The sequence below is a fragment of the Clytia hemisphaerica genome, unplaced genomic scaffold (genome assembly GCF_902728285.1).
Source record: "Clytia hemisphaerica strain Z4C2 unplaced genomic scaffold, Clytia hemisphaerica genome assembly, whole genome shotgun sequence".
In the NCBI taxonomy this organism is placed as follows: domain Eukaryota; kingdom Metazoa; phylum Cnidaria; class Hydrozoa; order Leptothecata; family Clytiidae; genus Clytia; species Clytia hemisphaerica.
Window position 1 is genome coordinate 629443 of NW_027103629.1, and position 22298 is coordinate 651740.

General features: G+C 36.6%; 3 protein-coding genes across 3 annotated transcripts; 1 reads left to right on the forward strand and 2 right to left on the reverse strand.

The window, feature by feature from the left end:
* Positions 1-6526: 6526 nt before the first annotated feature.
* Positions 6527-10678, reverse strand: LOC136802576 (uncharacterized). Its single transcript, XM_067059322.1, has 6 exons — positions 10570-10678; positions 9231-9429; positions 8812-8934; positions 8008-8189; positions 7307-7478; positions 6527-6987 (listed from the first exon to the last, which is right to left on the reverse strand). Exons 1-6 carry the CDS (start codon positions 10599-10601, stop codon positions 6697-6699), a joined length of 999 nt encoding a protein of 332 aa, XP_066915423.1. The 5' UTR covers positions 10602-10678; the 3' UTR covers positions 6527-6696.
* A 1249-nt stretch (positions 10679-11927) lies between these two features.
* Positions 11928-13862, reverse strand: LOC136802593 (uncharacterized). The gene is made up of 3 exons (XM_067059347.1): positions 13763-13862; positions 13023-13148; positions 11928-12617 (listed from the first exon to the last, which is right to left on the reverse strand). The coding sequence occupies exons 1-3, from the start codon at positions 13860-13862 to the stop codon at positions 11974-11976; spliced, it is 870 nt and encodes a 289-aa protein (XP_066915448.1). The 3' UTR covers positions 11928-11973.
* Positions 13863-14095: 233 nt separating this feature from the next.
* LOC136802577 (uncharacterized) lies at positions 14096-21924 on the forward strand. Its single transcript, XM_067059323.1, has 6 exons — positions 14096-14242; positions 16041-16101; positions 16453-16667; positions 17855-18142; positions 18610-18911; positions 19562-21924. Exons 1-6 carry the CDS (start codon positions 14147-14149, stop codon positions 21162-21164), a joined length of 2565 nt encoding a protein of 854 aa, XP_066915424.1. The 5' UTR covers positions 14096-14146; the 3' UTR covers positions 21165-21924.
* The last annotated feature ends 374 nt before the right edge of the window (positions 21925-22298 follow it).

Consider the following 22298-nt stretch of genomic DNA (forward strand, 5'->3'; position numbering starts at 1 on the left):
AGGCAAATTAATTGTGAAAATCAAGTTAGTCAACAAAACAGCAATGCAATGTTTACAGTGACAAAGGGTTGAATATATTGTGATGAAGTTTAATTACCATATGGCAAGCATTATGGAAGGGGGTGGGGGTTCGCAAACAAAATTTTCAATCGACGGTTTTTGTGGCTAAGATACAAAATACTTTTAAATTGTGATGTCAGAAATTTCAGTAAAATTTTTAGGGTGAAACTGTCAATAGCCATTCCAGAATTTGTCAGTAATAGGAGTGACCTTATTACGATTTTTTACAGTTGATGTTTGTTTATCTTTGTCAACTAGCACTATATGTACCGTCAATATGTGTTGTCAACTGCTCTAACTTGGGACGATTGGTCGAAACATGGTTGACTGTTGCATATCTGGTCTGTATTTTCACTTTACTGTAAAATCGAAAGAGAAATCGTGTATTTTTAAATACGCTATTCCTTAACTCAAATCAAATGACTTTGGAGGTTCGGTGAAATGGTGGCCGGATTGCCGTCCCATGTTTTGTCAGATAGTCCCAAGTTAGAGCAGTTGATGGTACCCTTTATAAGCCTTTGTAGGCTAACTACCCACAAACGAAAACTACTGCAATTGCAGTATATCGCAATTGAGGGATTTCCCTGCTGACTATTCGTGAGTCTGGCTGGGCTTCAGGCTATTTCTTTATACACGAACCAAACAATCACTTGGGCCTGGCCCCATTAATAATGAATGGACAAATTCCTCTGCTTTTTCTTGAAAAGTAAAAAATCCAAATCCAATCCAAAGAAACTAAAACCAATAGACCTTATTTTAAAGAGGCTACTCTTAGGTGCCAAATAAATGGGGGGACCTAATTGCCGGGGGGGTTGGAAATTGTACTTTTGAAAACCCCAAAATAAGGTAAATATAGGCTAGTCAAGCATCAATATTTGAGGTATTACGAAAATCGCTACTTTTTGCCGTAATCGCTTTCGTTTTTAACATAAGGTCTTAGCAACGGGTACACCGGGCATAGTTACGGCCATTGAGAAAAAATCCTGACATAGAATTTCAAAAAGATTCACGCTATCATATTCTACATTACAAAATACACCTGTTCTATGTTGGGTTTTTTTCTCGGTATTTTGTAGGCTTAAGCTGGGTGTCCACTGGAAGAAAATAAGTTTGTCGCGAATTTGTTCGTCGCAAAAAATAAATCTAGACAGATGTCTGGAATTAAAAACCTATTGTTTTATTTGCGATAGGGCAAAAAAAATTAGCGATGAAAAATGAAAACGTTTTCATTCTATATCGTTTATTATTTTTTATTTTGTCGTTAAAAAGAACAATAGATTTTTAATTCCAGACATATGTCTGGAGTTATTTTTTATCAACAGGTATTTGCGACGAACTTATTATTTTTCAGTGGACACCCAGCTTTAATTATCGTCATGCAAAGTAAATAAAACCCCCTGGAAATCTTTAGGTTTTGATAAGCAAATTACTTACATACTATTGTTTACTTTTCAGGTATTCATCCAATCAGAATTCACGCTCAAAAACTTTCAACCAATCAAAATTCAACCGTGACGCGGGAAATGATCTAATCAGAATCCCGAAGCTAAAGACTTACAGCCAATCAGAATTTGTTAGCGAGCGGTATTCATTCAATTGGAATCGCGTAACACGAAAGCGAAAGTGAAAGTAAAGGAGGAAACATATTCTTTTTTCGACGTGATTTGCAAATATATTAGAACAGAAAGAAACGCCAATTTGTCAAAGATTTGTTTAAAACCACCTTTTACAACTTATTTTTTATTGATTATCGCCTAAATTTATCGAAAAAATATGCTTTTCAACATCAATCTTAAAATCTCTTATTGTAAGTATCCCCGGGGCGCTCAACGCCGAAAGAAAAATAAGCGAGCGGAACCGCCCTCGTAGTTTAATCCCGGGATTAAATCTGGAGAAAACCTTTTCCGTACATTTAATGTATATAGCTAAGGAATTTTAAAACACGGCATTTAAAGTGAAACAAGATGGCGGAGAAGTAGTGATTGGAGGTTTTTGTAATTAAACAGCATGACAAAGGTTTGTTATATTTTAGCATAACAAAGACAAACTCAGGAGGTAAGGTAAATTCCGTTTGTACTGCTTTTAACTGTTTTTCTAATAAAGAATATCTTTAAACTTGACTTCACTGAAAGTAAGTACCGGTATAGGCTAAAATCAGGCTATTTAGAGCAAAATAGAGTTCTTCTCTTTGACAGCTGAAAATATTCCTAAAAATTAATAAACAGGGGGTCCTAATAAGGTCCGAAGGGGGGGTTGGAAAATTTTTGAAAAATTACCAAGCGGTGGGGCTCGTTTATTTGGCACCTAAGAGTACCCTGTTGAAAAATTACGTAGTCCAGCAGAAAAACAATGATATCCATGCATAATTATTACAATATGCATGATACAGTAATTATGCATGACTGTATCATTGTTTTTTTATTATGCGCTGGACTCCTTAATTATTCAACAGGGTCGCCTCTTTAAAAAAAGGTCTATTAAATCATTATATATATATGACGTACGACCGTGAGGTCTGGTAACTTGCATCAGTGGAGGCTAACATGCATAGCCCTCAAATGAATAGTCCTTTTTTCAAAGAGGACGTCCTGTTGAATAATTATGTAGTCCAGCCATAGAAACAATGATAGTGTACTGTATCATGCATATTGTAATAATTACCCATGGTTTTATCATTGTTTTTCTGCTGGACTACATAATTATTCAACAGGGGTGGCCTCTTTGAAAAAAGGTCTATTATGACCTGGGCTGGTCATTAAAATCAAATGAATGACCTGGCTTGTCATTAAAATACAAAGTTAAATCAAAACAAAAATGAACATGGTAGAGAGAGCAGAGCTGCATACCGTGAGATCGGGTAACTTGCATCAGTGGAGGGTAACTGCATCAGTGGAGGCTAACATGCATAGCCCCCTCAAATGAAAGACCTGGCTGGTCATTAAAATACAAAAGTAAATCAAAACAAAAATGGTAGAGTAGAGCTGCGAGCGGAGCTGCGTAGTTGTATTTTAATGACCAGCCAGGTCATTCATTTGAGGGCTATGCATGTTAGCCTCCACTGATGCAAGTTACCTGATGATCTCATGGTAGTTCATTTGTTTTGAAATTTTGCTGCTTTGAATGGTCAGTCATTTGATGGCTATGCAAGTTTCCCTCCACTGATGCAAGTTGCCCAACTTCAGGGTACTAGCTATGTACTTGCCTATTTTTGTTTTGGGCTGCAGCTGCAGCCAGACTTTGCTTTGCTTTTTGGTTTGGCTTTATTATATGTATATATGGCCAGACGATCTCAATCGAACGGAATCGACGATCGAACCAGTCGAACCAAATCGAACGCAATCGACCGATTGAAATTCGATTGTCGAACGCAATCGAATCTCAATCGAAAGTCAAAATTCTGGGTAATATTCGATTGGTTCGATTGTTGTTCGACTGGTTCGATCGTCGATTCCGTTCGATTGAGATCGTCTGGCTTTATTCCTGCAGCTTTCCAACATCCAAGCTCTCAAACATCACAAGCCGAATGAAATTACTTTCGATTTCCCGTATAGAAATGATGTGATTAACAATCCGGGGGTCAATGAATCGACGATCGAACACAATCGAACGCAATCGAAGATCAATCGAACGCAATCGAATATCAATCGAATCTGAAAATTGCGGTAATGTTCGATTGAGATTCGATTGCGTTCGACAATCGAATTTCAATCGGTCGATTGCTGCGTTCGATTTGGTTCGACTGGTTCGATCGTCGATTCCGTTCGATTGAGATCGTCTGGATATGGGGTGGACTTGACCTGGACTGGAGTTACAGCTATGAATCTAACCAGGTACCAACGAGAAAACCCAAAACTAACTAATGATCCAGAACACCAAGGAGGAAAAAAGTGCAAGAATAATAAAAAACTTTACTGGTAGGAGAGTCAAAGTCGTAACCAAAACATGCCAGCAGAAAAATGGTGATATTTTTGGCGCGCAAATTCTCTCGCTGGATGTTCTGCAAAGTACACCTTTGAGAAATCCGAGCTGTGGCGGATTGGCGCCTACGCTTTATCAGGCACCCCCGCCCCCAGAAATTGAAGATTCCGCAGATAGAGGCAGATTGCATTGATTAACACTCTCGCTCACTGGGAAAATTTTCAATATTTGGCGGGGTTAAGATGGAATTATAACAAGATTAGATCATGGATTCGAATTCAACAAAAGTGTCACCCTCGCGAGCCAGGGCCGATAAACGATTCTGCGACTTAAAGAGGCCAGTACCGTATAATTGGAGGAATCGTTTATATCCCCCGTCAACGCGTCCATCAGAATCATCAATAGCGTAAGGAGGTTAGATAAGCCATGGAGTCGAGGGTGCAAAAGTGTTTGACAAAATTTGACATCAATCGTACTCTAACAGTCGGGTGTTTAAGATAAAAACTGCAATTATTGCCTTTTTCGGGAATTATTGCCGAAAACGGCAATTTTTTTAACGATGAAGTGCTGAATCAGCAAAATGTGTTGTCCTTTTAAGGGCAAAGATGTCAGAGGTGTTTGAAAATAGTAAAATTGCATCGAGAAAAAGGTTTTTCGAATTTTTAAAAGTGATTTTTTCAATTTTTCGTTGCACAATAACATGAAAAGTTCTAAAATAATATGTTAAAAGATCCTGCATCGATGCCGAAACACAGCCAGAAAGAGAACAAAACCCCGTTGTAAATTTGTTTACATATGACTCGATTTTGCTATCTGCATTTCCAAAAAAAACCAGTTGAAAACAAAACTAAAGTCTATTCACGATAAGTGTGCACTCTTTTTTCTTTTACCTATAACTTTTGAAGGAATTCTTCAATTTTTATAAATTTGGTATCATTGGAAAGATATTAGTGAGTGAAAAAATTTGAAATAAGAAAATCTTTAAAAGAATTCTAAAAATGAAGATGAAAATGAAGAAGAAAAAAATGAAGATCTTGTAGAAAAGTGCTATAACTTTCATTTTCACTGGAGAGATTCTTTTATCTTAGGAGATAATCACTGTGAAGAAATTCTACTAGGTCACAGTGTGGATCTAAACCACACTGAAACGACCGCCTTCCATCACGCATCACGCTCGCGAAAGAAGAGCGCGCGCACATTATTAACGCCTTCATGTCATCTCCAGTACATTTTAGATTATTCATTGAAAACAGATTACAATATAGTCATTTTTCATGTCTCGATTATTCAATTCCGAATAAAAGAGATTCAGCGAAAAAAAAGAGAAACACCTGGGTAATCTAGTTAAAAAACCCGAAAGTAAATGGTAGACGAAGTAATGAGCCAAGGCAAAACGAGATTAGCGTACCACTATGAAAGAAACCGCCTCCGGCGGTCGATTAAAATATTTATTCAATATAAAGTTATGATACAAAGTTCATAAGTGATTGACCCCAAAAAACAGCAAAAAACTGCAGAAAACAGCGTTTTTAGACTTCAATCAGCTTATAACTTTGTTTGATATCTTTTGACTGAATGATTATTTATGAGAATTTTTTTCACAGTGATGACGTTCGATGATTAAGGATTCACTTCAGTGAAAATGATAGTTATAGCATTTTCCTACAAGATCTTAATTTTTTTCTTCTTCATTTTCATCTTCATTTTTATAATCTTTTTAAAGTTTTTTTTATTTCAAATTGTTCCACTCACTAATATCTTTCCAATGCTACCAAATTCATAAAGATTGAAGAATTCCTTCAAAAGTTATAGGTAAATGAAAAAAGAGTGCACACTTATCGTGAATAGACTTTAAACGAGGCACAGTGGGCCTACTTATCGCGAGGGTGTCAAATAATACGTGTTCAATAATAAAATCAACTTTTATTTCCAAAAACGGCAATAATTGCCGAAAACGGCAATTTTCATTTATTTACTTTTTTATTTTTCTGCTGATTCAGCATTTCATCGTTAAAAAAATTGCCGTTTTCGGCAATAATTTCTGAAAAGGGCAATAATTGCAGTTTTTATCTTAAACACCCGACTGTCTAACTTGTATTTCTAAAAATTGTATTTCTTACTCTGACTATAAATACGGTTTTTTTATCACACCCCTAATCAGAACAGAAAGCGTGAAGGAAATTTAGTGACACCATATCACGTAATAAAAGCCCCAATCAAGGTTGTACCTTTCCGATCACACCTTTGGAGGAATCGAAGAAGAAAATCTTTGGGGTTGAGGCGATCAATTCCAAGAGATTTGAATAAAGAGCCGTTTAGTCGAACGTCAATGAAGCAATATACCGTATAATTACCGCTTATTCGAACTTCTATTATTAAAATCTATGAATCGTTCTACAACCCGGACTTATTCTCAGTTCCCGTCAGGGAAAAGCCCTTTTTAAATACACTATAATTCGAATCTTTCTATTACTCGAACAAATAAGATTCCCCGTTCGAGTTTAAATTAACGAGAGTCTACTGTAAACATTGAGGCCAAAAGAGAATATGAAGATATGAATACAAAGATTCATTATTATATTTAGGTTATTTTGATCGATTATAATGCATACAAAAGTTAAAGTACGTGGGAATATTTCATATTAAACAAAAATTACAGACAAAAATCGGTAACCAGCAAAAAGTTCCGTCTCTCAAATGACAACATCAGTTTGCTCCTTAATTAGCAGCAAAATCTTCCAAAACCTTTCCTGCTATATCATCGTCCAGTGTTTGTAATAAAGTATCATTATCATTATTTTCCAACTTTCGAACACTTGAACCATCTTTAGTAATTTCTCGCTTCTTCCCAGTAGCAGCATCTGTTTCTTCAATAAAGAAATGGGCCGATCGGACACTAAACGGCCCGTACACACCAACAAGTTGTTTGACGTTAACTTTCTTTCCAGCAGGGACAGTAATATCGATTGAGATTGTAGTGCTACTGGTCCATGTATTGGATGTAGTTTGCTATAAAGTATTAAATAATCATATATTATGCTTATGACATGCCAAAAAAAGCCTACCCTTAATCAAAAGGCAAAAATTTGCACAAATTCCAAAAGAATTAATCCTTTGACCCTTGGAAGGATGTTTTCATATTACGTGTTTTTTTTTTACTTTTCTATTGTTTACAGAGAATTGACTATTTATTGGATAGCCATCAGATAGTTCAGAGGTATGTAAAAGATACCTCTAGATACATGCCTAATTGATATATCCATTTTGCCTAAGTGCCCTGCCCCTCCGCCTGCATTTACTTTAAAGGAGCAAAAGGTAAATTACTTACACTCCATTCTGTAGACAATGTGGCGGAACCTGATCCAAAAGCGGCTTGAACTTCAGCCGTGACTGAAGCAGAAACAGTCAAAGTTGTTGAGGATGTCTCACTGATTCCTTCGTACATCACAATTGTTTTATGCAAATCTGCACTGCCAGTGTTTTCTGTTGACAAGACCGATCTGGAAAGAAAAGAAGAATATTTCTAAAGAATAAAAAAATTTAGATTTAACTTTGGTGTTGAAATATAACCACCATTGGGGGGGGGGTACCTGGTTTGCGAGCGTTTGAGAGACTGAATATCGACGTTTTTGCGACCCTTTGTAAGAGCCTTTTTTCTAATTTTCAGCTTAAAATCACTAGATTTTATGACCCTAATGACGGAGTCGATTTTTAATATTTCGTTTTTTTTGGGACCCTTTCAAAACGCAATTGCTAATTTTTAATCAAAGAACTTCATCAATTGTAAAGGCTTTTAACTGATAAAAAGACCTATGCAAAATCCTTAAATATGCAATTGCCTAAAATGACAAAAAGACCTATGCAGAATCCTCAAATACGTAAAAACTTGCCTAAAATGACAAAAAGACCTACGCAAAAACTTTTCGACGCGGGAAAGATTGAAAGATTGTCTATAACGGGCCGCCGTTACCATCACATAAAAAAGCTTTCTCGACACAAAACTTCATATAGAAGGTCATAACAACTCACGCGTAATATTCACTAGGTGTTGGTGCAAGAACTCGAAATCTTGATCTAGGATCGCCAAAGCTACTTCTTTGTAACTTCTTGCTGCTATCAGAATCGAAGTATTTGTTGGTATCTTTTTGTGATTGGATAATACAGTCATCCATGGTTGTGTCTGTACAGAGGATCTTCCATTTTGCCCAGTTCTGCAATAGGAGGTTACGAATAGGAATGAAAACATCGTTCTTAGATAAGTTTTTTTTGTCTTAAGAAATTTATTTTTCAAATATGCGACGAGCCGTTGTAATTAGAGGGGACACGCTTCTCCAGATAAATCAACAGCATTGCAGACCTTGTTTTCGAATATAGAATAATTAATTCAAATGACATGTAAACATGTAATATGTTTTTCCAAAAATCACAGTAAACATCAATTATGTCTGATGATTTTAAAGTTTCTTGGCAACAGTACTTTGAAAAGAGGTTCAGAATTATTTTGAGCATTTCGAGAAGGTGTATTGTCCCAAAAAACAACAAAAGTTTGGTATAGGACACTAGCGGATTTAAGACAATAGAGCAAGTATGTCGGGAACATGCAAAGGAGTGCAACGCTCAATGACAATGAAACAAAGACAAAGACAATGAAATTACAATTATAAATCTCTTCCTCTGATAAGTACGACAAGTTCTAAAACCGGCTATGTAGGAATTAGATAACACAACCCAACACAAGGCTGAATTAGGGGTCATTCGGGTCTGTAAAGCTTTAATTTTCTTTATCAATTAGGTAAATACGTATTTTTATAGTCGATTTCAGTATTAACATACTTTGTCATCAGGATAAGTAGTTTCAGATCGTTCCATATCTTTATCATTGTCTCTCATTCGAATGTAACGACTTGGTCTTCTCATGAATTCTAAAACAAGTACGTTGTTTCCAAGATGTTTGACCTGAGAAATAAAGAAGACAATTTTGTTCTAGATGGAAGGATTGAAGACTATCTATTCTCGCAAGAAAAATATCTTATTCATGAAAATCACAATCCAATTAAAAAAATAAGAATACTCCATAAAATTGTTATTTAGCTCCAAGCCTAAAAGTATTTTAAGTGACCATTTTCTGAGTATTTCTGTGCGATTTCCTGATTTCCTTAGAAACTCGGCCTTAAATTGTCTCTGCTTTGCTCTTAATATTTTCGTAGCTTTATGTTCTTATAAATTATGCTCTTATAAAAATGTGTATTTACTTTCCATTGGGTAACAGACTCATCGTAAACTTGTCGTTCGGTAAATTCTTTGATCTTCAACTTATTTGTTGATTGATACCAACCACGGACCCATCTTTCTGGGTATCTCAAAGATTGAAAATGAATGTATTTGCCATCAAGTGTATTTCCATTGATAGTTGTATCATAATCACTCAATGACGTTGCACTTGTAAGCGCTCTGAAGTAAGAAGTAAATGAGTAGAAAATCAAAGATAAGAATATAAAAATTTAGTATATAGAATATCCACAAAGTTTAGGTCAAAATCTTATTTTTTTCATCACTCTATATGGATAGATATTATAGTAACTTAGCGTAATGCCGACACACCTTGTCTAATCTGCAATCATGGTCGTAATATTTCAAAAGGGAAATTCCCACGAATTTTCAAAACCACAAACGATTTGGAAGTGTTCTAAGTTAGGTTGGAAGGGTAGAGTTTTAACTCTGAATTTTAACACTAGACTTAAGATCTTAGGATCTGGGATAATGCAAAAGTTTAAAAATGGTCCGATAAGGCTCAGAGTATAGCCCAGAAGTCCATAAACCCGTGCCAAATTTAAATATTCGACTAAATATGGCTCAAAATCAACTTTTTTGCCCTAACTTCGAATTTCGAAAAACGAGGAAATAAGCTAAATTCTCAATAGATTTTGACCATAATGGTGGTCTTTTAAATGTTTATAAATAAAATCTTTTGAGTAAGCTCTTTAAAAATCACTGATAACTATTTTGTAGACCAGATAGTTGCTATAATGGAATTGTAAGGTGTGTCGGCATTATACAAAGTAACGGTTTACTACTGTGTCACAAACCCACTGGAAACCCCCACCCCGCTGGGAAATTTAGCTAACGTTCGGTCCCCGGTGGCAGTGAAAAAATATCCCGCAATTAAAGTCTAGGAAAATGAACTTGGTTCATATCCAAATTGATGAAAGACATTGCACTCCGAAACAAAAGAACAATATAATTTCTGTCCCCATTGGGATCTCGATAAAGGTTTTCACCGGGGATCTGAGACAGGGGTGTATATTTGTGCATTAGGAAGTAAAAAAACACTTCTAAATGAAGATAATAAAGCAAGATACGACCCGAGAATTCAGTAACAAGAAGACTTGTCTTTAGTCTTAATTCTTGTCTAAGATGGACGAATATCAAAATTTATCAGTATAGCTACATTTCCGATAAAGTAGTCACAGACCTCTATGGACATACTTCCCATATAAGAAACTCTTTTTGCTAGAAAATGAGCAGAAGCCTACGTTTTCGCGATAAAACATCGAAAATGATGTATTTGTTACTAAAAAAGTCAAAACTTACATTAGGAGAGCAAAGGTTACAGCTCGTATCATCTTTGTATATTCCAGTAGATAACTCTGCTTTTTTGAATGCAGCTAAGAAGATCTTTTCCTACCTTTTTATACTGCTCTGTTCGCATGATTCATTTATCATTAATTTCAATAAAAGGTCCCAAAGGGCATCACGATTGAATTGAATATTATCGTGATTTATTTCTTACGATTCCTTTCGATTGGTGAATATATTTTAGATAGGAAGATAGCGTTTTCACCTTTGAAGTACCGCAAGTCATGTTAATGTCTAGAACACGTACGAAGGAGTTCAAATCCAACTAAAAGTTAAGTGTTTATACAATAAGAATAATCTCCATCACATGATTTGAGATTCCGTGATATTCAATTTTGATTTTTCTCTTTCTTATCATTTTTTAATTACTGTAGCACAAAAAGCCACAAAGTAGTTTGGGAATAAGATAAGAACACAGGAAGATTGTGTTGTCGATTTCAACATTTTTCACGATGAATGTTTTATCTTAGACTAGCAAACTTGTCTGTTAATTAGTCATGTCAAAGGCACAGATCTGTAAAGCCCGAAGGGCTAGATTTGCGGCTTTTATCGAAAAGTGAAGCCTAGGTTTGGAAGGATTTCCTACCAAAGTCACGTGACTAAAATATGCAATTTCACCGGTTTAAGAGATGTGAAATAGCGTTTGTCGCCTACTTTTTTTGATCTCGCGCTCCGAAAACAATTAAAATGCTAGATCCTATCCATCGGCACGAAATTTAAAAAGTCAAATTTTTGCTTCACTTTTTTTTGCTGGAGAAAGCTTAAAGTTGCCTATCTAGCCCTTCGGGCTTTACAGATATCTGTGGTCAAAGGGCGGGAACATAAAGGCGGCGAGCGTTTGCTAGAACAGGAGCTGCGTAGGAGAACGAGCATAAGTTGGTGAGAGGCTGCTGATTAACATTTCAGCCATTGCCACCGACAGTATTTCTTCTTACGCTTACCTAACTCCTATGTTCACTTTTCCCGCGTTGATGCCGTTCCAGCCCGATTGGCGTGCCAGTCTAGTTTTATCTCCGGTACAGAAGGTGGGTAGGATCCAGAAGAGGTTTCCTTTCCTTGCCAAAAGTCACACTTTTTGTTGTATAAAAGATCATTTTATTTAACATGCTACCTAACTTAAAATCATATTATCATACAATCTGAGCCTCAAATCTTATTGGTTTTAACGAATTTCAAGTCCAACATAAGAATACCTGAGCCAAAATTATCAGGTTCTCATAAAAAAGCATATGATGCAGTATGCCTTGTCTCAGTTTCCCCAAGTAATTTCCATAATATCTTTGAATAAGAATCAGACAAAAGATTACTATAAATTTCATTTGTAAATAATTAGCGTATTTTCTAAAATAATTTCTAAAACTAAACTACAATTAAGTCTTTATTCCTTTTGAATAAACCAAGGACAAAACTTTTAGTCTTCTTATAAGCGCGCATGCATGACTGTTTCTTTGTACGTGCAGTCTTATCTCCATCGTTCCGCTGTTTGCCGGTGCCGTGAGAATTTAGATATAATAATAAGCTGTCTTTTTGGGTCTCAGGTATTTGTTGTGACTGATTACTATTCGCCTTCAAATCTTTTGTTAATGATAGCTTGATTTTTCGTTTCGTTGAAATTTGACATGGTTTTTCAGAGGGCCTGGAAAGCACAACGTGTGTTTCTGTCCGTTTAATATTTGTCTTTTGGATGGAGGAAACTCTTTTATGTCCTGGTATCGAAAATTGGAGCTTCTTTTTGGTAGAACGTTTTGCTTTTGAGGTAAATTGCATCTTTGGTGACGGTAAAATAGCTGGTGAAGATTTCTGTCGAAGCAAAACATAACCGAATCTTGGTCTGTGTTTTTTATACTTGTGTAGTTTCTTGAAATCAGTCTCAGAGGTAGATCGAAGAAGCAGGCCACGTTTAGCATCGAAATGTCTAATGTGAGTTTTGTAATCTTTGACCAGCTGACGAACTTTTCGTCCGATCCGTGCCTTACGACGAACTTCCCAAATCTCTGGTGAATCTAAAAGGAAAGATTTATTAGGTATGTGGTAACAAAAACCTATTCGCCAACAAGCAACAAGTGGAGGCTTCCTTATTATATTTAGACTATTTGATCAAAATAGTCGTCTAAGACGCTGCAGTTAACGCTCGCCTTACGTTCACTACGTTCGCTTAGCATAACTAAACTCACGGCTTTTTTCTAGATTATTATAATTCCACTTATTTCCCGATTTGTGAGTACGAAAAGAAGACTGTCTTACAGCCTATATTAGATTTGGTTTAACCCCCGCAAACCTTATAGTACCATTATCGGATATATTTTTCTCTAAAGCTAATCTTCAGGGAAGATAAAATTGATTGTATGGTATTGGTATTAATATATATACAAAAACTAGTAAAAAATTCACATCTTGCGGCCATTTACCTTCATCAGCAACCCAATGACCAATGACATATTCTTTTTCCACTTCAATCTTACTCAAAAAATCTTCTACTTTTTTTGTTCTCTTTGTATTTTCTTTATCCCGAGCACAAGGTGCAGGTCTGGAATCTGAAGAAAGGAGAAAAAAGTTATCTCTTGTAATTTTAGAAACCAGGCAATCCTTATGCAACAGACTCAACGATCACTACTCGCATTTAAAAATATAATAATAGAATAGTAATATTCGACTGTGTCTCACAATCAAATTATGATCAATTTGACTAGGCTAAATTCGATTGGTTCGATTGTCGATTCTATGGTGCAGTCATCTGAAAAACTGAATTAATTAGTTTGGGATAAATAAGAAGGTAAACATAGCTCGTAAAGATTTGAAAAAAACATTGATAATGTCATTGATTTTGTGGTTTCGCCCGGTTGATTCAGAAATACAGTTGACATTCTCTAATTAAACACTCATAAGCGACGCTCTTTTATTCGATACGCTCCCTTAACCGATGAAAATCGACCCCCCTTAAAATCAATTTAAAAGCGTCAACTGTAGTAGTCTGAATTGCAGACCTCTACAAAACCTCAGGCAGTATAGCACGAATCCGCAGAACCAGCAGCCTACAATTGTAGTAGAATTTGGCCAGTTTTGCCGTGATTTATTGTTCAAGCTTAAAATAATTCCGGAAATATGAAAGAGAAATAAAATAAAATAAATCGTAGAAAAGAAGCCGTACATTGGTTAGTTGCGTTTGTGATATTTTCCATGATTCCTTTGAAATAGCTCACTGCAGTCTCGTAGAAGTTCATAAACTGATTGATTTCAGTGGGTTTCATGACATTTTGTTTCAAAATGAAAAGATAATATCATACGTCAAATTTATTTTTTTTCATTAAAATTTTCATATTGATAATCGCGCGTTTTTCCCGCGTTGAAATATTTTTTCTGTCACGTGATTCTATTTTGGCGCGAAAGTGACGCATCCACGTGCAAAGGTTTTCGACGTCAATTCTTTTTCGAAATTCGGTTTTGTTCAATGCAAGAACTTCATTTTTCTTGCAAACAAAATTATGGAAAATTGTATTGACAAAGTAAGAAGACCTACAGCAAAATCATAACCATGGGAGAATCCAAAGAAGACAGTGACAACATGGACGAATATCATTTTAAAAGAAGGATTTTACGTATCAAGAACGTCCCGATGAGCTTCGCTAATGTAAGATTTATTTTTTTGTTATAGGGAAAGTTTTATTTCTAGTGTGGAAACTTAGTTGCCGTTACAGGCTGTTTAAATCTAAACTGATTCCTCATTTCCAGTGAAGACGGCTTTCTACGTAATACAAATGGAGGGAACATTGAATCAACTCGAGGAGGGTTCAACATTTTTGACGGAGAATCTTTACATTTCCTTATAAGGGGTATGGCTAAAAGAAATACTCTACAGGCCCTCTTACACGGAGCAATAATGAATTAAGATAAGATTTAAAATAATCACGAAACGATAATATTATCTTATTGTGTCGTGTATCAAAGTTTAAAATGATAAAAGCACTATCTTGATGACGTCGAAAATCCCATTGTTCCGATTATTGTAGAGAAGTCGATTATAATCAAACTAGTTTGATTATAATCGACGAGCTTACGATATTCAAAACAAAAGAAAGGAAGAAAATTCTATTGATTTGGCTATGTAAACAAAAATATTCCATTCATTTGATCATTCAGCTAGTGTGTTTTGTGTTGTATTTTTTTGTGAAATTATTAAAAAGTGATAGAAGACACAAGTTTATTTCTCGAACTTGGCTAGCTACGGTTATACGCGTTGTTTTTGTCTCCTCTATTTCGTTGCAATTCGAGGAAAGCCAAGTCAGCTAAATTTTGCTCACGCTATGCTCCTTTCGGTTACTTAACCGGTTTCTTCGTTGACTTCGTCGATAAAGCCCTCTGGTGTATAAGAGTCGGTCCCGGGGGGAGTGGGTTTACCAACTGACGGTATGTGCGGCGAAAAAATTGGCTTTTAGAATCGCACCCTTACAGTGCAGAAAAAAATCGCAATTTGCAATTTTTCCCAGATTTGCTGAAATTTCCACCCTTACAGTGCATTTGTCAAAAGTCCACCCTTACAGTGCATTTCTGATATTTTGAAAAACATACCCTTAACCGCCGCACATACCCGTCGGTCAATTTGTCTGACTGCCCCCCCCCCCGGGGAGTCGGTTGAGATTTCCCTAAGCATATTATGAATAACAAGTGAAGCTAGTGTGATCGTTACAGCCTTGCCAGGGTCAGGTGGGATTTTGGTAAAAAGGATTCGAAATCTACTTGCCAAAATGCCAAATGCATTTTCAGTAACTCTCCGGAAACGAGGTAAACGATAGTTGAACACGCGAATTCTAAGTGTAAGGCCTTGTTGACTGTAAGGTTTGAGACAGTGAATACCCAAAGGAAAAGCTTCATCTCCAACAAATACATAGGGAACAGGGACTGATTCATGATTGATGTAATTGGGATCGTTAGAACTTGGCAGTAATCTTGGCTCGGGAATAACTAGATTGCCGCTTTCTAATGCCTTGTAGAAGGAACAATTTCGATTAAAGCCCCCGTCACTAATACGCCCTTGACAGCCATCTTTTTCTCTTTTCTTCACTTTTCTTTTCAAAAGTTCAGCACTACAAACGATCACAAGAGCTGCAAAAGCAGCAGCACAAACCTTCTCCTGCTTATCCATCCCATCCATTATTGTATTGGAGGATTATTGCTCTGTGTATCAAATCAAAAACATTTAGAAAGTATAATACAGAAAGATATTGATTATTGTTATCTTTACGTGTATGAAAATGTAAAAATAATAAATTCTTATCTTATCTTAATTCATTATTGCTCCGTGTAAGAGGGCCTTACGTCATAAATTTTGAACCCCTCTTAAATTCGCCACTGCAACTGGGCGTCATTAGGTGACTATTTGAACAGTAATTGAGTTGTGCTAATATGTGAAATTTTTATCAACACCATAGGTTTTGGCGAGCAAACTTATTCATCTCAAAGCAACACAACTACGTCATAAAGACGAACAACGTAAGTAAAAATCATGTCTGGATTTTGGGATGCTAAGAATTTAAAAGAATTGATATAGCCTCATCTCACTGACCTGGAGAGAATCTGGAAAGTTGCTAGGATTTTCACACGATTTTTGGGATATCCTAGCAACGAAAAAATAAATGATATCATCGGCGAGTGCATTTTAATGTGGGAATGTGCCACCTGGTGAGCTGATACTTTATGCAAAGCAAGCTAAGTGCTGGAGTGAAATAAGACAACAAGAATTTCTTGGGTTTTCAAAAGAACCTACCTATTCAATAGCTAGTTTCGAGGATACTAAAATAACATTCCTGTACTCCAAAAAACAACCAAATTCCTATCCTTTAGTATTGATCGAAGTGGTTGGAAATTCTACATTAACCGATGATTCTATTTTGCGAACATTGAACATTATGAATCACTACAAACAGAGAAATGAGACTTACCGCAAAGATGAGATCGATATCAAATCACCCGTGGTTCTCTTCACCAATCTTCCCAGTGATACGGATGAAGATATGATGCAAATGGCCGTTCAAAAATTTGGTATCACCCTTAATACGGTAAGAAAAAGATCCCAAGCATAGTCCCTAGTCTCTTTATTCAAGCTTTGAAAAACTCTGGACTCAAACAAACCCAGATTTCGAAAATAATCCCAAGTTTAGTCTCTAAATGTTCTGTGTTTTTCATCTTAGAGCTTTTGTAACACCCCGTATTAGCCCCCCTCCCGTATATACAGACCTAGTATAGTTATATTTCAGTTATATAAGCCATTCAAACAAGTGGATCCTATTTACCTCCTTCATTGTATACCTACTGGATAAAGAGTTCTCACAGAGTCATTGAAACAGGGGCGTTGTCTGTTGAGAATAATAACCATCGAGAACTCACTGATCTAAACGTTTGTCAAGAGGGCCATTCCATTTTATATCCATATAGGGGGTGGCAGGGGGTAACTCGTGCAGAATTTCCATGGGGTCTAAAAAAGATTTTAAGAGATTTTTTTTTTCATTTTCCAGGGATAATAATATTAAAATTTCAGGGGGTAAAGGGTAAAAGGCTGATTTTAGTTCGTCCACCATCACTTTAAAGATATGAAAATAAATTTTCCATGGGTTTTCTTTTTTAAATCTTGCCATTTTTCCAGAGGGTAGCCACACATTTCCAAGAAACATTTTATGGCTTAAAAAGGTTCGTCCACCTCCCTGTATAGAAATTTAATGGAATGGCCTAATTCCTTCGAAATTTCAGAGGGGATATAAGTATAACTAGGTTGTCAGAATTACAAGAGAGTAGATTCTCAAACAAGGCTTGTATTTTACCTAGTCCATAAGAAAATAGGGATGAAATATGAAATCTGTCAATAGACTTTTTCATAAATTACGTCACGAGCAACGTGTAAGATGTTTACTCACTTGTAAAGATAACACTTGAAGACTCGTGGGATTCAATCACCTTGATAGTTTCCAAACGAGGCAGACGTTGCGCTCATTGAGTTTAAAGTCCGAAGGGCTAGAGCAGAATCTCTAACCATTCCCAGGCAAGAAAAAGTGCTTATTTCTCATCCAAAATCCCTCAAACGCGTCATAATCACCGCCACACGAGGACGTTCTGGATGGGATATAAGTGGCTTCATTTCCAGGAGTCTCCAGTCTGGTCCTTCAAGCTTGGAGGTCAATGGTTGCGCTCAGAATAATTTATGAAAATGTCTATATGGAAATACTAAGAGAATTCTTCATTCTATTTACAGTTTACATTTATCAAATGGAAATCAGTGACATTCTCCAGATATGGTTATGTTCATTATGCTGAATTTGAATCTGCTGAGAACTGCATCAAACATTATCATACAAACCAGTTAAATTGTTCAAGATTATATTGTTGTTCCTTACCTATATGCATCACGTCACTTGAAGTGCTCAAAAAGTGCACACGCTTCGTACAGGTGGATGATATCTCTCGGATAACGAAAAAGAAAACGAAGAATATTTTGAAGAATGCGTGCCCACATATTGATGAAGAAATTGAACGATATATAGTAAGTCTTCCTTAGCTTGAAAACTAAAAAAACACCTCATGATAAATTTCAGCAGTGCCGAAGGAAGCATTTTTTTTTGGGGGGGGGCTCGAGTGAGTTACAGTACGTCCAATTTTGTGTTGGAATCATTGGGTGTATGAATGAGTACCCCAATATGAGCACTATTGGGTTGCATTGAAGCTGGACACGCCAATTCGCCCGAGAGGCTTCTGCATTGCTTGAAAATACACCAAAATCAATGAATTTAAGCAAACTTAACTTTAATTTTTTGAATGGTCGTCTTTAACAAGCCATCTTTGAAAAAATTATTTGTGGGAGGGCACCATTGTCCCACCCCGGTCGCTACGTCACTGTTTAAAAAGGAGGAACATAGCATAAGTAAATTGCGACTGTATTTATTTGCACTAGTTAAGCAAACATTCATATGAATATAATGCGAATTGGATTATTATTTCATTTTTCAATAGAGTAAACGTTGGGAGATAACTGAAGACCAAAAATCTTGTTCTCTGATGATTCAATGGCCAACTAGTGCTCATGCTCTTACTTGTTTCAACCAATTCGAAAATTACAAAAACAACCATAAAGATATATCATTGACAGTACCTCAGGATGTGGATCTACAAGAAGACTTTGATTTCTGTCTTGCATTACCGCAACCGAAAATTATCCAATACTTTGTGAAGGAATTAGAACACAGGATGATCAACATTGACGAAGAAAAGACTCATTGCAATATTATATTACCAATGGCATCAAACAACTCTAGGTAAATCACATTAATGTCAAACATGGACCCAGTCTCCTAGTTCACTTTTTTACAACTCGGGTACACTGACCTTTATATATCCCTGGACCAAGCTATATCCGCCATCTTTGATCGAAGTCTTTTGAAAGTTGGTACTCGCAAAGAAGCTATTGTAGTGTTTAAAACTTTGTCTAACGACAAACGGCGCTACATTATTAGGGTACAAGTAAAGCAAGATCTAACGCTCTCTCCGCGGATACCAATTTCAAAGAAACTCCGATCAAAGATTTTGCTTGGCCGGCATTGAGAAAATTGGTCCAGGGATATATAAAGGTCAGTGTCCAGGTAGTGCTTTTGAAAGAGTTGCATTATATCCATGGGTGAAATCAAAAAGTTATGCAAGTAGGTACGAGATTATTATATAGTTGGCCCACTTGGCAATTTGGCATTGCTTCAATGATAGACACAATTATTGTTGATAGAGATTGAAAACTTATAAGATAGATTTTATGTTCTTTCAACATTTAAGACCACGCGCATTAACTAACAGAATGGTTCATTTCGTTTTGGAGCGAAACGGAACCGTAGCGTAAGAACGTGGCCTTGTAGAGCCATAGAGAATTAGCAAATAGAGCAGGATTACTGATTAATCGAAATAATTTATTTTTCAGACAGCCATATCCCCAACAAATACCGCAAATTTCTCCAATCTATACCCTACCTTCAAACCATGGCATTATTCGTCCACAGCCAGCATCCAGACCTCTCCTTCGAGGTCCTTTCTATTGCACGGTTAACCCTGCACAGGAGCCAACACCCATCTATGTCCAGCATCCAGAACCAGCAATCACCCAAACAATGATGATGGCTAGACAACAACATCTTCAGCATCTCCATCAACAGCAACAAGCTCAAAAAATGTCTCAAGGTTTATTGGGTTCTCCTTTAACCAGACATGCATTTCCTGGTCAACCGCAGTTTAGACAGCTTCCTCCTGGTCTTGTGCACCATAGACCTCCAGTTTCTGGTCAAGCGCTACCAAGACAGCAATCACCAGGACAAACCCGGCCAAAACCTCCACTTCTTGGATCAAATCATATACCAGTCACTGGCCAAATGCATCCGAATCATTTCAACTTGGTTAGATTATCAAACTTCCAGCAACAAGGTCATCCTGGTCCAATCAACCAACCATTAGCTGGTCAAAGACCCCCAAATTCCGGTCAAGCTGGACCTATCCCACATCAGCACCACGTCAGTGCTAAATTTTGGACACACAATAACCACCAACACGGGCCAAACAACCACCAACCGACTCAAGCCCAAAGCCCTACCTCCCCTATCCGGCAATTGGTTCGCCAACATCATCAGCAAGCAAATGCAGCAACCAAAGCCTCTCCTGAAAAGTCTTTACCTCCAAGGTCACAACTTATTGATGATGAATCTCCGGTATCTCCTAATCGACCAATCGATAATATGATTAGCAAAATGTATCAGAATGCAAATGCAATAATGACAGGTACACCGCCAGATGTCCAATCGACGGCTTCAGATGGCTGGGGTAGCGGTAAATCAAGTAAACGTTACAGCGTTATGAAGAAATCTGCAACGAAAGCGACGATGAATCTCAAAATAGATAGTGCAGATGGCAAAGAACCATTAGAAATTCCTCAATACAAGCTGGCAACCAATGGGTTACGGCAATCTGGATCTCCGAATATCTCTCAGGAAGACAACAAATGTCCTCCTAAGAGATTACAAGATGAACGATCGAATCCATCTCAAAATATGAGGGTAAAAACAAATCAGCAATTTGTAAATATTTATCCTGGACACTCTAGAAGATTGCCAACACAAGGAAAACATCAAACAGAAGGGATTCTCCCTTCGCCAAAATCGCAACTACCTCAGCAAGGTATAAAACAATCTTCCGAAGCGAATCATAACGTTATATGGACGTTCGGTCAACAACAATATGATAAACCTTTGTTTCAATATTGTCCTGTACCAAAGATGAGGTCCTTGGACCAGCAAATGGAGCCTGAAAGGGACGAGGAAGGGAGCCGTTTCCTTACGCACATTATGACGGAACATAGAAGAGTTGAGAAAGAAAAGATCGATTGTGGTGGAGTTGATTCTGACGAAAAACAAGACCAGACGGGTCAGCAAATTAAAGAAGAAAGGAATAATTCTGAAAAAAGACAAATTGTCTCGTCAGAAACGCCGTTCAAATGGTCAAACGCGACAAAACAGATGTTTGGCCGGTTGTTTTGATTTGTTTGACTTTAAAAAGTTGTATACAGTGCGAGTTTTGTCTAGCAGCGGGAATATTTGTTTTTGAAGGGTTTGATTTTCATTACTAGTTTAATGGTTGGGAGTTTTGTCTAGTAGTGGTAATGTGTTTTTGAATATATGTTTAGTTCCATTTTTTTGTCCAGCATCTAGCACTTGAGGAGTTTTGTCTGGCATTGTTCCAAAGTGTTTTTAATAATTCTTCTTAGCCCTTGCATGTTTAGGTGCTGGTTTGCTTGAGTGAGTAACTTGCGCTAATTTTTTTAAATCTGTTGTTTAAATTGTAATGGTTGTATTTTGTGTTACGAATTTTAGTTACATAATGTTGATTAATTGTGTGATACATTTTATTATATCAGGTATTGGGCCTTTCAAGAAAAAAAAATGAATATGGGGGTGGAGGATTTAACTTTTTTTTGGATATTTACCCCCGGACATAGTGAATCATGACCCCCGGACAACAGATCTTACCCCCCGGAAAAGCATCAATTGACCCAATCGACATTCAAAATTACCCCTAAACAGAGCAAATTTGCCCCAAAAACAAAGCAAACTTTGCAGATTTTTAACTACCCTCGGACAAAATATCCAATATATCCTCCACCCCCACATACAAAAATTTTCTGGAAGAGCCCATTCAAACACTTAGGTGAAGTTTGCTATTTAGTTTATTTGTACTTAGGACTCATACTATACGTAATATACGGATACATGGTAACTATTCCACTTACATCCACACTAACCTGGTACTCTGTCACTGTATGGAATAATGTTTGTAAAGAAATATTTCTATTAACGTAAAATTCATTCAATTCATCGATATTTCTAAATGATTGTACAAACCCTTGAACTCAAAAAGAAGACAGACTTATTTTCAACGTCAGTTTTTGAGCAAGTCAATCAATTTTGACTTTTCTTCTTTAGAAAACCTCATAATTTGACAAAATATTTGTTTCTGACATTGAAATTTTTAGGAGTGCCCCAAATTAAATAAATATGTTTAGCTATACAAAATTTAAAAAATCGATAGCACAATGGAAACTTATATCCTAGGTGAAAAAATAAATTTATTTGTCAAACAAACTATTGTTCGATTATTTTGGCCAATCGATTTCA

What these genes read in the sequence shown, in the direction of transcription:
- LOC136802576 (XM_067059322.1), bottom strand. Translation starts at nt 10,601, where the DNA reads ATGATACGAGCTGTAACCTTTGCTCTCCTAAT. An exon ending in GTAACCTTTGCTCTCCTAAT is followed by an intron (nt 9,430 to 10,569) that starts GTAAGTTTTGAC and finishes TTCTTACTTCAG; the next exon opens with AGCGCTTACAAGTGCAACGT. An exon ending in ACACCTAGTGAATATTACGC is followed by an intron (nt 7,479 to 8,007) that starts GTGAGTTGTTAT and finishes TTTTCTTTCCAG; the next exon opens with ATCGGTCTTGTCAACAGAAA.
- LOC136802577 (XM_067059323.1), top strand. Translation starts at nt 14,147, where the DNA reads ATGGGAGAATCCAAAGAAGACAGTGACAACATGGACGAATATCATTTT. An exon ending in TTGGTATCACCCTTAATACG is followed by an intron (nt 16,668 to 17,854) that starts GTAAGAAAAAGA and finishes TTCTATTTACAG; the next exon opens with TTTACATTTATCAAATGGAA. An exon ending in AAGAAATTGAACGATATATA is followed by an intron (nt 18,143 to 18,609) that starts GTAAGTCTTCCT and finishes ATTTTTCAATAG; the next exon opens with AGTAAACGTTGGGAGATAAC.
- LOC136802593 (XM_067059347.1), bottom strand. Translation starts at nt 13,862, where the DNA reads ATGAAACCCACTGAAATCAATCAGTTTATGAACTTCTACGAGACTGCA. An exon ending in CACAAACGCAACTAACCAAT is followed by an intron (nt 13,149 to 13,762) that starts GTACGGCTTCTT and finishes TCCTTTCTTCAG; the next exon opens with ATTCCAGACCTGCACCTTGT. An exon ending in TCATTGGGTTGCTGATGAAG is followed by an intron (nt 12,618 to 13,022) that starts GTAAATGGCCGC and finishes CTTTCCTTTTAG; the next exon opens with ATTCACCAGAGATTTGGGAA.